Source organism: Phalaenopsis equestris, unplaced genomic scaffold (assembly GCF_001263595.1).
Source record: "Phalaenopsis equestris unplaced genomic scaffold, ASM126359v1 Scaffold001116, whole genome shotgun sequence".
NCBI classification, from domain to species: Eukaryota; Viridiplantae; Streptophyta; class Magnoliopsida; order Asparagales; family Orchidaceae; genus Phalaenopsis; species Phalaenopsis equestris.
Genome location: NW_018165555.1, coordinates 777703 through 792650, shown reverse-complemented (window position 1 = coordinate 792650; position 14948 = coordinate 777703). Strand labels below are relative to the sequence as shown.

The 14948-nt window shown below is 36.2% G+C and overlaps 1 protein-coding gene across 3 annotated transcripts in view; it reads right to left on the bottom strand.

Moving 5' to 3' along the window:
* LOC110033227 overlaps positions 1 to 14948 on the bottom strand; it is a 135516-nt gene that overhangs the window by 109622 nt on the left and 10946 nt on the right. For all 3 annotated transcript variants that reach the window (XM_020737142.1, XM_020737144.1, XM_020737143.1), the window contains one exon: positions 3021 to 3111. In XM_020737142.1, the coding sequence (XP_020592801.1) occupies positions 3021 to 3111 (91 nt within the window). The remainder of the gene's footprint in view (positions 1 to 3020; positions 3112 to 14948) is intronic.

The window sequence follows — 14948 nt, the reverse complement described above, 5'->3', positions numbered from 1 at the left end:
CATCCGAATTTTGTTTCTTTGTTTTATCGAAGTTTTGGGACGGAGCATTCGTGTTACTTTTCTTTTCTTTCGGGATTTCCCCAGGAGTTTTGAGGATTTTCTTTCACTTGAGTCTCTTTCGTTGATTTTCTCGAGTTTTTCCGCTTTTGCTCGGATTTCCTGGACGACGTTTTCTTCCAAATTTTGCTTTTTGAGATACATTTAGGCTTGCTACACTTAAGGAACATCGGATCTCACGGGCGCGTACAGGTTTGCTTTACATTTTACAGCACTCAATTTTCCTACGTCTACCTGTGGTTGCTCTTCCTGCATAACATGTTATAATTTTCCTGTTTCTACCTGCTACCGTAGTGTCAAGCATGTTACACTTGTCATGTTTCTACCTGCTATTGTCTTTCATGTATAGCCTGTCATACTGCTTCCCTAGCATGCTACGTTCTTATTTAGACATGTTATATTGTCTTTTCTATTTACTATACAGTGCATTGTTACTTTTCTCTCACACTGCATGCTTAGTAGCTTTGATACACTATGTCTTAGTTTAGGATAACCTAGTGGTTAGGAGCATGTTCAAAACTAAAACTAAACCAGGAGGTGCTACTACGAGAGGCTCGGAGCAAACATCGTGGGCAGCGCGGCAAGGGATAACTTCAAGATGAATCTGCAGCAGCAAAACACATTCACATCACCTAACACTTTCTTTAGTTTAAACAACCCATAGGATCACTCTTTAGGCTTTTTGTACAACTCTGTTGTACAATTATAAGTCCTAACGTTTTAGGATTCCGAGGTTACCGTACGGTACGGTGTAAATCCTTCTGTCTTTTAGGCTATTTGCACAGTCCGATGTTGTGCAAACATAAGTCCTAAATCTTAAATAATTTGCAGGATTGAAATATCAAATAATCATCACTTCAAAGACATAAAGCCAAACAATAGGATAGTTGGGAGGTCACTGGGGTTTCTCCTAGATCTGTGATATCCCCTACTTTTCTTTCATTTGAATTCTTAAAATAATTGTTCCTATTTTGAGTCATTCTCATTTGATTTTCCCATGTCCAATCGTGAAAACCTAAACTTTGAAATCTTGAAAGCAAAACCACCTGATCTTAATCGAGAGTTTTCTTAAGTGATTTCGATCATTTAAGATGTAATTAACTATAGGGCTTGCCTCTATAGGGAACCAAGAACCCAGATAAAATAAACCCTATCTAATTTTTATGTTAGATAGGGGAACTTGTTGGCCTTTTTATAAAAATATTTCGCAGACCAAACGGATGTCACAAATTGTTTAGTCTAGATGATTAAATCCCTATTACAAAGTAATATATTTATTCTTCGGGATAAGTGTATTGTTTGTAGTATTGTGTTAAATCATCTAAGCTATTTAAAATGTGAGACTCGTTTGGTCTCACTTATTTTAAAAATTAAAAAACGTTACTTCTTTAAAAAAGTTATATTTATATTTAAATTATTTTCAAAATCACAAAATCATCACCGTTTCCAAACTACGAAAGTGAAGTTGAACAATAAAACGACCGACAAGATGTTATGGCTGAAGAGAATTATTCAAGAGCTTTGGATTCCGTTATACATGCCAATAAAGTTGTACTGTGACAATAAAATTGTTATAAGCATTGCAGAAAATCTAGTACAACATGATTGCACAAAACATGTGGAGATTGATAAACACTTCATAAAAGAACACTTCATAAAAGAGAAACACTTCATAAAAGAGAAGATTGATTGTGAAGCTATTTGCACGCCTATCATTCCTACACCACAACAAATACCAAATATCTTCACCAAATGACTTTTCAGGCCTAGTTTTGAGTATCTTGAAAACAAGTTGGGCATGATAAATATTTATGCTCCAACTTGGGGGGGTGTCGGAATTTTAGGTTTTTCCCTTTCCGTATCTTGTATCTTTATTATTTTTTTTTATTTTTAGAATTAGCTATTATTGGTGAAACTTGCAATGCTTTATGGAGCATAATGTAGGACCTTAAAAGAGAAGCGTAAAATAAATTTAAGTGTTGTTGAGATGAGAATGCTAAGGTGGATGAGTGGCTTAACAATTAGAGGCAAAATATGAAACAAATCTATTACCGAAAGGGTTGGTGTCGCTCCATTTTCATACAAAACTAGAGAGAGTCGTCTTAGATGGTTTTACATTAAACGTCGACCATCTGATGATCCCGTTAGGAGAGTAAATGTTCTAAATTCAACTTATGATAAGAAAGGCAGAGGTAGAGCTAAAAAGACTAGGGCATATTGTATAAAAAATGATCTTAATCTATTAGAATTAAATGAAAATATGACACTCAATAGAACACAATAGAGAAAAAGGATTCATGTATCTAACCCCACTTACTGTGATAAACGCTTATTATTATTGTTGTTGTTGATGTTGTAGAATTAGCTATTATTGGTAATTTTCTTTTTTTTTTCTAGCATGAGTATTTTGCGACTTTTCAAAAGTGATGGTCTTCCCTTACTATTTATCTTGTAACTGAATCTTAGAAAATTGAAGAGGAATATTCTTCCCCTAGTAAAAATTACAGTTAGCATTCTTGATTTTGTTCAAATTTTACACAACAAAATTTAACTTGTTGAAATAAATTGCAAATGTTCATTAATTTTATATGATTCTAATAATAGAATTTTTTTCAAATTTTTTTATCTTTATAATTAATTGAGTGCTAACTTGTATATTTATTGGTTTTCACTTGAAGAAAGCAATATTTTGCCTACTTAATGGTCTTTTGATTTATGAAACTTAAGTCTTGATGTCTCATTGGACGAAACGATCAACACACAAAATAAAACATCTCAGAATATCTTATTTGCACAGAAAGAATGTTCTTTCAACACCAATTTCACCAAATGAACCACCTTGAGAATTCTAAAATGAGCAAATGAATCAGGTTAAAGCACAAATATTTGCAGAATAATAGAGCAAATATTCACTTGTGTACGAATCACAATGGCATTGCCAAATAAACTTTCAATAAACTTACTTGAATATGGGCCATAAACTGAGCAATACAAGGTTTCAAAGTCCAACACAGTTAAACATCCAGATTTGGTAACGGACGCCACATAGATGCCCTACAGAGTACAAATATCATACAATTGAAACTAGCATTTACCATTAAAACTTACAAACTTCAGTTAGATGGCTCAAACTTGAAAAGAAAAGTAGTAATATATCACTAAAAAAAAATCAACCATCCTTTCTTTAGAAAATAGTAGAAAAGCGTCAAGAATTCAAGGAAAGCACAAGGAGGAAAAAACATTAAAACAGTCATTCCTGGCTTTTCATAGCTTGTAGGATCATACTTTCTTGAGCATTGTTTTACTGAAAAGCAGATTGATAACAAAGTTAAACCAAATAATAATAGACAAACAAATATTATTCTTGATGAAGCCAATAAGCGGTTACAATTGACAAATTGAAAAGGGAAAAAACAGCAACAAAAACAACACTCACACAATTAGAGTTGTAAGCCAATGGTGAAAGCGAGCGGTAATGCGTGATGGAAGGGCAATGACTGGCTGCTGTTGGAGGGCGGTAGGTTGGAAGAGGGGCTGCGGTTGGATGGAAGTAGGCGGGGACAATGGGAGAAGGTGGTTGTTGTAGGAAGGATTGAAGGTGGTTATGGTAGGGTGTGGCCGTCATGAGAAAGAGGGGAAGAGGTGGTTTGTTGCAGGTTAAGTGCAGCTGGGAGGTGGTTGGCTGAGGGAGGGAAGAGTGGTAGGCTAAGGGGATTGATGAGGGGGAAGAACGACCACTGGGGATGGAAAGGTGGAGATGCACGGCCGGAATGTCGGAAACGCGGCAGCAAATGTAAGGCGGGCGTCTTGTGGCTAGAATTACAGGAAGACAGCAGGAGTGTTGTTCGGTGGTTCCTGCAACAAGGAAAGGTGGCGACGGCGACGTAGGGAGAGTTGAATAGGAAGGAGTAGTCGAAGATAAATACGCGCTCGAGAACGAGATACAGTCAAAGCACCACTCAATTTTTTGGAGCGGATCACCACCTCAAAAAGAGTTACAGTCAGAGCACAACTCGCTCTTGGATACAGCACTAGAAAAAAAAAATAGGGAATGACAACGACTGTCCTAAGAAACACAATCAAAAACTGACATAGAACACAAAAACAAAATAGTTATAGACCTAGGGTAAGTAAGAAGTGCCCCCATAGGGTGGGCGACAACCACAAGTAAACCGAAAGGTCAGTTGACCATTGAATCGTCTTTACACAGTCTCTTATCAACCAAACGCCAGTGTCACAACTCGCAGGGACGCCCACATCAATCTCCCGAGATTGTTGGAGCTTCGACCTCATCCATCTAAGTTTATGTTTCATCGTAGTATGGAGTCAAATCAGACAGGTTGAAGATAACAGAAATATTGTAATCCCCCGGCAATTCAATTCTATGAGCAATGTCATTTCAAAGCACATCCTGATAGAATAGGTATTCGTCCTCTTTTGATACAACCAAAAGTAGAATTACACGTGGATGGGTATCCTCACGAACCAAACTTCGAGCCATTGAATATATGATTGGCTTCTTCCACTCTTTGTACTCGTCTGAGTATATCTGATTAACAAGTATGAAAGGTGAATTCAACTCTAGGGCAAAATCTATGACGAGTTGGGCAACTCTCAATAGTAATCACTCAAGAGAGACATCTTCTCTGATAGGAATTGAATCCCATTGCTGATTTTTTTCCCACCAAACTCCTATGATAATTTCCAAAACTATGATTCATTCATCATGTTTGATCATATGTCGGTGTGTACAAAGTTAAATTAATTTTAATACCCAAATGACTCCATATAGTCTTCCAGAAAAAGCACGCAAGAGTCTCATCTCTAACATATTGGACCTCCCTTAGTAGGGGCAACTTAGAAGATAGATTATATATTTGAAAATTATAAAATTCTCTTATTAGATATTGTCATGTGTCTGGTATCGGCTCGTTAAACTCATGGCTCTTTTAGACATCCAATGTAAGTTCTATTGATGATCCTCTCGATGCCAACAAAAAGATAATTCGAGGCACCACAATCGCATACTGTGCATAAATGCCCATTATCTCAGCTCACTACCTTCTAAACAACCAAGGTTAATTCAGCTAGAGTCTCTTTACTAGTTTCTTCCTTGTCTGTTGGAAGTTGAGAATCCTCTAAGAAATTTTTATCTTCTCATGAATCACTGTTTATTACTCCAATTACTCCATAATCAATGAAAGGGATCATTTTCTTATTTGGACAATATGATTCAATATACCCAAATTCGTAACACTTGAAACACTTCTTAGCAAGGGCAAATTTGGGAATATTAATTGGTTCCACCTATTCTTCACTCTAAACTAGTGTCTCCTCAGGAGGGATGGGCTTGGATGTTCGGGTGGATGTACTCTTGATGCTTGATCCCAGGGTTGAACTCTGTCTGTAAGATATGGCGGTCACCCAGTGATGTTTCCTCAAGAATGTTTTGTTTTTAATGAACTGGTAGGTACTGGCGCTGCATGTTTCTTTTCATCTTTAGACCAAGTAGTAATTTTACTCTTTCCTTCTCGCTAACGTGGGTGCTTCAAATTTTTCCACCAAAACAATATACCCTTCTTTAACTTCCTGGTGGCTAGATTTACTCTTTTGTACAGTGAGACATCCTGATACTCAGAGAAAATTTTCTCAGTCTGGAGCCACTCAACAAACTCGTCCGGATCCAAGTGGTCGTCAAAATATGGCAAATCCACCTTAATTTTAAATCCAGGTTTCGCTAATATTTCAGATCAAATCTTTGGGATTGTGGTTCTTCATCCCTAGAAACTACATGGTGGAAGAGGCTCAATCCATTCCTCTGATCTAGCAAGTCACTCTCGTGGCTACGGGTGACCCATTCGAATTATCTCTCCTTGAAGGTGGCAGACCTCTATTATAGTTGAAGAACTTCCAATAGAAAGTTCATGCACACCTCTTTGCGGATTTCTCATAAAAAGCATTATGGCATTTCCTCGTGATCATATCTCCGAAAATTATCTCGACGGTGGCATGGTTAGGGATGATGTAGGGTGGGGAAGAAAGTTTTTGAGTTGTTGGTTTGAATCAGTTAAGGGAAAGAATTTTGCATGGAGATAAAGTTGAGTATTGGTGGATGTTGGAAACTCTAGGAATGACTAGAGTTAAACTAGCTCTGATACTAAATGATGTTAGAGTTAACCCAAACAACAATAGGCAAACAATATTATTACTGATGAAGCTAATATGTGGTTACAATCAACATATTGAAAAGGGAAATAACAGACACAGCACTCACTCAACTAGGGTTGCAAGCAGCAGATTAAGGAAAACAGTTAAGCAAGATGGAAGTGCAATGGTTGGTTGTTGCAGAAGGGCAGTAGGTTGGAAAAGGGGTTGCGGTGGTGTGATTGCCGGAAGGGACGATGGGAGAAGGTGGATGTTTTAGGTAGGTTGGAACATGGTTGTGGTAGGGTGCGGCCGTGACAGAAGAGGTGGCTAGCTATAGTTGTGGGAATTCAACAAGGGTAAGGTATGGCTGAGAGGTGACAGGTGAGGAAGCTAAGGGTGGTCGACTAAGGGGATTGCAGGATGGGGAAGAAAGACCATTGGCAATGGGGTGGAAAAGAGATGTGCAGTCGAAATGTTGGAACCGCAACAATAGGTGTTAAGGTAGGTGACTTGCGGCTGGAATTGCAAGAAGACAGCTGAAATGTTTTCTGGCGATACCTGCAATGAGGAAAGGTAGTGGCGACAGCGAAGGGAGGGTTGTGGAAAAGTCAAAGATAAATAACCTCTCGGTAACAAGATACCGCCGGAGAAGCATTCGACCCTTGGGAGCGAATCACCACCTCGAAACAAGAAATAGTAGGAGCATCACTCGCACTTGGGTACAACCCTATAAGAGAAAACAAGAGACTCTGACAGCTTCCCTGATAGAAACACAATAAAAAATTATCCTAAACACAAAAACAAATATACTTCTAAACCTAGGGTAGCTAAGGAGTGGCCTCGATAGAATGGGCGGCAACCCCAAGTAAACTAGAAGGTCGGTTGACCCTCGAATCATCTGAACCGCGCCTAGCACGGTCTAGCGTCAAACAAACGCTCACGTCACGTCTGACAGAGAACAGACACCCGCATCATAGGCATTTACGCAAACACAAACACAAACACAAACACAAAAAAAGACGTCATCCAACATTCTAGCATATTCATTAAAATGAATAATAGACCATTAAAATCTTTGCTAATTCAAAAAGTGTCTGACTATTTAAGTCAAGGATCGTCTTCATTGATCTCTAAAAATAAATAGTGAATTTGGAAGCCTAAGTCATAAATTGGCTTTCAAATAATAATAATTCAGAAATTAAAAGAAACTATAAATATTATAGCTTTAAAAAAAATTATATTAAAATTTCCTTCATGCGACATACACTAATTGATTATAGCTAAGAAAATGGAAAAAAAAAAAGATATTTGTATGCAATTTCCAGTATGGGCAATATAATACTTAAGTATTGTCAATCCACCCATTATAAATGAATGTGAGGGAGGCTTCCTGATTTGCATGTTGGAAACAGGATATATAAACCTCGAGCCAGGCCCATGGTTATTTTAAATTTTGAGTTGCTTTAGTTATAAATAAAGTGTTAAAATAGTCTTTAGACTATTTACATACTCATTTTAGTACCATGGTCTACAAAAGTGGCAAATTAGTTCCCGAGCTTTTTAAATTGGGGCTAAAATAGTCTTTTGTGGGGACTATTTCAGCCTATATTAAAATTTTTTGGGGACTAAATTGGCACTTTTAAAGATCCGACGACTAAAATGCCCCCTAAAAATAGTCAATGGACTATTGTGACACTTTTCTCCTTTTACTTATTTTCATAGTTTTTATTTTTATTTTTATTTTTTTTGACGCATCACAGGCATTTACACAAACACAAACACAAACACAAAAAAAAGACGTCATCCAACATTCTAGCATATTCATTAAAATGAATAATAGACCATTAAAATCTTTGCTAATTCAAAAAGTGGCTGACTATTTAAGTCAAGGATCGTCTTCATTGATCTCTAAAAATAAATAGTGAATTTGGAAGCCTAAGTCATAAATTGGCTTTCAAATAATAATAATTCAGAAATTAAAAGAAACTATAAATATTATAGCTTTAAAAAAAATTATATTAAAATTTCCTTCATGCGACATACACTAATTGATTATAGCTAAGAAAATGGAAAAAAAAAAAGATATTTGTATGCAATTTCCAGTATGGGCAATATAATACTTAAGTATTGTCAATCCACCCATTATAAATGAATGTGAGGGAGGCTTCCTGATTTGCATGTTGGAAACAGGATATATAAACCTCGAGCCAGGCCCATGGTTATTTTAAATTTTGAGTTGCTTTAGTTATAAATAAAGTGTTAAAATAGTCTTTAGACTATTTACATACTCATTTTAGTACCATGGTCTACAAAAGTGGCAAATTAGTTCCCGAGCTTTTTAAATTGGGGCTAAAATAGTCTTTTGTGGGGACTATTTCAGCCTATATTAAAATTTTTTGGGGACTAAATTGGCACTTTTAAAGATCCGACGACTAAAATGCCCCCTAAAAATAGTCAATGGACTATTGTGACACTTTTCTCCTTTTACTTATTTTCATAGTTTTTATTTTTATTTTTATTTTTTTTGTAATATGCCTTTTGTGCTAATCTCTAGTAAAATTGGTAGTTCTTTAAAGTCTATATCGGACTGATTAGTTATTGGTGTTGGCCCAACCACCTGTTTCTTGATTCAGCTTTTTGTTTTTGGTAGTTATAATTAGCCCACTGATCCGTTATATTTCTAAAAAAAATTTATTGTTTATTTTTCGCCAAAAAACAACGTTGGGAAGGTTAACATTGTTTTTCATGTGCTGACTTGCATATAGGGGAATAAAAACTTTCAGTTTGGAAAAAAGAAGGGGGCTTTGGCTTTGAAACATGCTTTTTCCTAATATAAAAAGTGAAAACTCCTTGTTTTGAAATTCTAGTGCAAATCCTAGGATTATACGAGAATAAAATCTGTAGGTCTAGTTCTGATTATAAAATAAAGATTTTCTAGCATTTTAAGTGGCATTCAATGGTTCAATAAAATTCCAGCCATATATTATTGGATGTGAATCCTTTGAACAGAGAATAAGTATTGAGCTAAGGTTACGCTTCTTCTTCGGTGACTTCTATACATATTCTTTTCATTTACATATTTTAAAATTTTATGTTTGTATGTACAATTGAGATTTAATTTAGTCTGTTAGATCTAATTTTCTCCATTGTTGTCAAAATCCTATTTGCATATGTTATAACCCATGAACCAGTTCAGCCCTAAACTGAACTGTCAACGCCGATCCCTCGTCAACCCTACCTGCCATTTGCACAAAACTCACCCAAGCGCACACAGACAAGTTGAAACACTTCTATTCTCGTGAAAAATTCTCTCCTTACATGATCATTGCACACATGTAGCCAATCCCAGTAACTTTATAGGACCGCAACATTGCATGCCCTTCTGCTTATCTTTGTCACTTTCCGCTCCAATTCGTAGGCCTATGTTGACTTAGTTTACCAAGGAATTTCTTACAATTTTTAAGGCTTAATATATTCAAGTTATTACTAGGTCAGAAAGTAGAACAAATCAACATAGGCTACTCCAAATCCAACCAATCTAATTATTATGATTGTAGAATACATCTTTCAACAACCGAATATGATAATTAGGTTTAAAATTTTAACTATATTTATTTTACCAAAATACTAAGAGAACACGATTTTAACAAGAATCACAATAACATGTTCCTAGCCTAAACAGAAAAGTATATAATCAAATCCTCTCATTACAATAACTAGCCCTATGAATATATGAGTTTAGATGTCAAGGGGATGCAAAATGGCAACAAATAAAAAGGTTAATAAAGGGAAAAAAAAGAAAGTTTATTGTAGTTGCTGGCTCTCAGTAGATGGAGAAGGTGATGCACTGATTAAAGGGCTTTGCGGCTCAAATGCTTAAGTGGGGGAGATTGTGAAACCCTTTGAGAAGGTTAAAGCCAAACTCTAAAACTTCGAGGCGCCTTTTGGTATATCGGTAGAACTCCATTAGAAACTTCAAAGTTAAGTGTGCTCATCATGGAGCACCCTAGAATGGGTGACCTCCTCGAAAGTTATACCAATAAAGCAAAATTATGAGGATATTAAACTAAAGGTGGCAATAACTTGATGGGTGAGAGTTTGGGTTGTCAGAAATGGTATCAAAGCATTACATAAGCCAAAATATAGGAACTAAGTGTCATATTAAACAAAGTGTTCCGACATGAGAACCGCCTATTAAACCCAAGATGAGAGAAAGTGATGCATGGTAGGAGCCACCTCTTGAATCTGTAGAAGCCACCTCTTGAATCTCATCTGCTTGGTGGATGATTTTAGGATATGAGAAGGTCGGCTACTTAAGTGGGGGAGATTGTGAAACCTCACAAGTAGAATGAAGCTGAACTCTTAAACATTGAGGCGTATTTTGGTGTAATAGTGGAATTTTAATAGAAACTACAAAGTTAAGTATGCACATCATGGATAATTCCTAGGATGGGTGACCTTCTACAAAATTACACTAATAGGGCAAAACCATAAGGTTTTCGGCCAAAGCAGGCAAAGTGGGCAATACCTTGATGGGTGAAAGTTCAGGCTGTCACAATAAGAGAAACAAGGAAAGGAAAATCGAATAAAATGGAAAGAAGGTCATGTGATGCCCCAACCCGATGTGGTCCTATTAAGTGACTAGGGGTGGCCGTGTGAACGTGATGATCATGCGAGAAGAAAAAATTTGTGAGAACCAGAGCATTTTGGCTTGATTAAGTGTGATGGGCTGAGTATTGTACAGAAGGGGGTTGGGTGCCTGGATTCAACAGGGAATGATGTTGACAATGCAGTTGAAGCACGAACTGGTTCATGGATTATAATAGTATATGGAGACACTTCAATATAATATTTATTTTGAAACTTTACAACAAAAATTCCTTATTATCGATTACAAAATTTGACCTACGAGTTGGTAGGCCCTGCATGTTAATTCATGTGTGCTTTCCTTACATCTCATTCTAGACTTGCATTTAGAAAACCTAAATCTTAGAATGTATATATCACAGTGTCAATCCTCGAACACTCCCAAACTAGCATAACACTTGTTCCTACTCCATGGCAGCATGGCAGCATGCATGAGCATTTCGTGTCCACTATTCTCAACCTCTCAGCGCTCGCACTCATGAGGCGCATAGCCTCATCTTTATTCAAGTTGTTTCCTAACACCCTCGGCAATATGTAATCCGTGCTTTCACTCCTTGCGCTTACATGATCAATTTTTTTTTTTATCTGAGGTGCTTAGACAAATCTTAATTTTCAAATAAAGATGTCTTTGATCTTTTGACTATTCTAACTTCATTGGAAGTTTTGTGCAACACCTTCAAAAGTATTTTTATGTTTGTTTGTTCAAACTACTTAAGATGTGCATTGCTTCCCTCTATTGTTCCTTTCTAATGTTAGTTTCAATTAGAAATTCAATGAGCAGCACAGGCTAGCATCCTCTCCCTTTGATCCGTAATTATTATTTTCCTGCTCCCATCTTCACTACACTTAAGGTTTCAGTTGAATCCCTAATTTGGCCAACATTATCTTAACCTAATTTGACTTACTCCACAGAGGTTCTTCCTCTCCCTTCCATACCTTCAAAAATTGCAACTTCTCTAACTCTCCCTTCTCATGCCTATACAATAGTATTTGTTGGTTGAACTATTCAAAATTTTAATTTCTCCATCCAACCATTTCACTTTATTTTTTTTCTTAAAATCCAATATCACCTTAATATAAGAATCCGTGTAAATATCAAGCCAAAAAGGTGCTTATCTTCATTTAAGCGGAGATCTCCAAGCTTGTTAAGCCTCTATATAATTCTATTGTCAGTTAATTCTTAATGGAGCACTCTAGTCTGGAGGTTACCCAGAAATTTATGTTTAATTTATATTTGGTTAATAACCATACAGTTAAATTCATTTACCCTCATCATGCTTAGACTACTTCAAAGGCAGATTATACCAATTTTTCTCTAGAAAGCCATATTATATCAATGACCCCCTTATATGTATACTAAAATGGTCTCTTCATTTTAACTCTATTGAAAAATCACCTAGACATTTGTAAGTGAATAAAGCTATAGCTCGCCTTTCAAGGCCTTCTAGCCTATGTGGCTCAATTTTAATTGAACTAGCCCTTACTTCTTAGTTAGAACTTAGAAAATTTATGGATTAACTTCTTATCCAGTGAATATTAGCATACGTTGAGTTTGAAAGTATTTCATCACATTGTTCATTCTGTAAAATTCTTTAACATGAATTTTTTTAATACTTCAAGTCGCACCCGGATCCAAAGAAAAATAATTATCGGGTACACAAGAAACAATCAAATTTTCAAATTTTTCCTTCTACCACTTCGGACTCCTCCACTTTATTAGACCAATAATGCAATGATAACTTTGATCTAATTTTAGATTCTTCGTTGACATTAAGGACTCTTGGACCTGCCACACCAAGCCATATGAAATGATCACTACTAAATTTGCAATCATTAACATTAATTATGATCCACCTATTTTTTTATCATTTCGTCTTCCTATAATTTGTGATCACAATGATGTTTGAGATTCTCAATCACATTGACTTGGATGGAAACACTCAAAATGTTAATACTTGAATAGATAAGAGATTTCGAATCTTTTTTTAGATAAGGCATAAATTAATGTTAATATATATATATATATGGAGATCATTAGGAAAGAATTTGATGCTATGAAATTATTGAACATTGGTCTACTAGACTGTCAACATATACTTATTCAGCTATCTCACGATTTCGATTACACTCGCATCTTCTCTCGAAAAGTTATCAAGATCAACAATCGTTTTATGAAAATTCTGAAGTGGACTTTTAATTTTGATTCAAAAGCGAAGTTCCCTATCATTCTAGCTTGGATAAAGTTTCTGGGGCTAAAATTACATTTGTTCAACATGGAAATTCTTTACTCTTTAGCAATTGCTTGCGGTAAGCCTCTCAAGATGGATAGTCCTACTCATTCTGTCACCAGATCATTTGTGACTTGTGTTAGTTGAGAGAGATATCACTCAACAACCTCCGAATGAGATATAGATTGGCACTATTCACACCGGGTATTGGCAAAAGATTGAAATAGAACCACATCCTCCTTATTGCTCTCATTGTACTATGTTTGGTCACATTTCTATTATTTGTTATCGCTTGCATCCTCATCTAAGGTCGAATATCGCTAAAGATCAGCCACCTACCATCCTTGCTGAGAAGTTCCAATCTGATCCTCTTTCCAACATCGCAGTTCCACATGAAAAACATGAAAAACATCCACATGAAAAACACCTTACTACAGGTACAGATTTGAATGTGTTGATACCACTTAATGTTATTGAAGAAGACCCACTTACATGTCAGGAGACACGAGAGTGCTCTTTCGACCCGATGGAAGATCAACTGGTACAACAAGTAGTTGCTTCTAATGTTCAACAACCTACACATATCATGCACACTTCAGACCATTCTGCTGATCAGGTAAGTCAATCTTCGGATGAGGAATGGCAAGTCTACACGAGGAAGAAAAAGAACAGAGGACGACTAGAGCTAGGAAATCTATTGGATGATACATTGGTTACTACTGGCAATGGCACTCATTTGAACAATTTATTAGCTGGCTCCTTCCCTAGAACTAGAGGCAGAGGCAGAGGCAAGGCAAAATCAGGTCGCTCTCCAACTACCAGATAATCTTATTTTGACACCTTTTAATTTTTTATTTAGATCTCTTATGTTTTTTGTTGTATTTTCTCTTTTTTGGAACTATTTCATTTAGTGGTTTTTGTGTGGGCTAGGTGCCAAGTTTGGGACCTTCCACAAAATCTAACTGTACCCTACTTTTTATTTAATATATTGCCCTTTGGGCTTTCAAAAATCCAAGTTTGTTCCAACACATTAACCTTGCAACCATTAGCAATGATCAATCTGATAATTGTCGGTCAACTTTTTCTTTTCGATTAGATTGATTTAGATTTATTTGAAAATATGAAATATGAAAATAATTTTTTTGAGATTTAATTTAAGTATAAAAGATATATAGTTTGGGTTTTAAAAGTAGTGTGTTTTAGTTTTTTTAAAAAAATGAGACCAAGTGGATCTCATTAGTCTGATAGTTTGCATAATCGTGTCTGATACCGCGAATACTACACCTTCCCGAGAGATAAGTGTAGACATCAGCGATAGACCCAATCCTGCAAACTAAGAGATTTGTGACATCCGTTTGGTCTGCGAACCTTTTATATATGACCGACAAATTCCCCTATTTAATACAAAGATTAAATAGGGTTTATTTTACCTGGGTTCCAAGTTCCCTATAGAGGCAAGCCCCTATAGTTAATTACATCCCAAATGACGGGAGTCACTTGAGAAAACTCTCGATAATGATCAATGGTTCTAGTCTTCAAGAATTCAAGGTTCAGGTTTTCAAGGTAGGACGTAGAAGGGCAAATGGGAGTGGCTCAAATGTGAACAGTTATTTCAGGAGTCCAAAGGAAAGAAAAGGTAGGGGATGTCACAGATCCTGAGGAGAACCCTCAGTGACTTCCCAAACTATCCTAATGTGTGGCTGCATTTTTAGAGATGATGTTATTTAAATGTTCAATCCTGCCAATTTTATTACTTAGGACTTACATTTGCATAATACCCGATTATACAAATAGCCTACAGAGAAATGAGGGTTGACATCGTACCGTACGATAACCTCGGAACCTAAATCGAGTTAGGACTCATGTCGC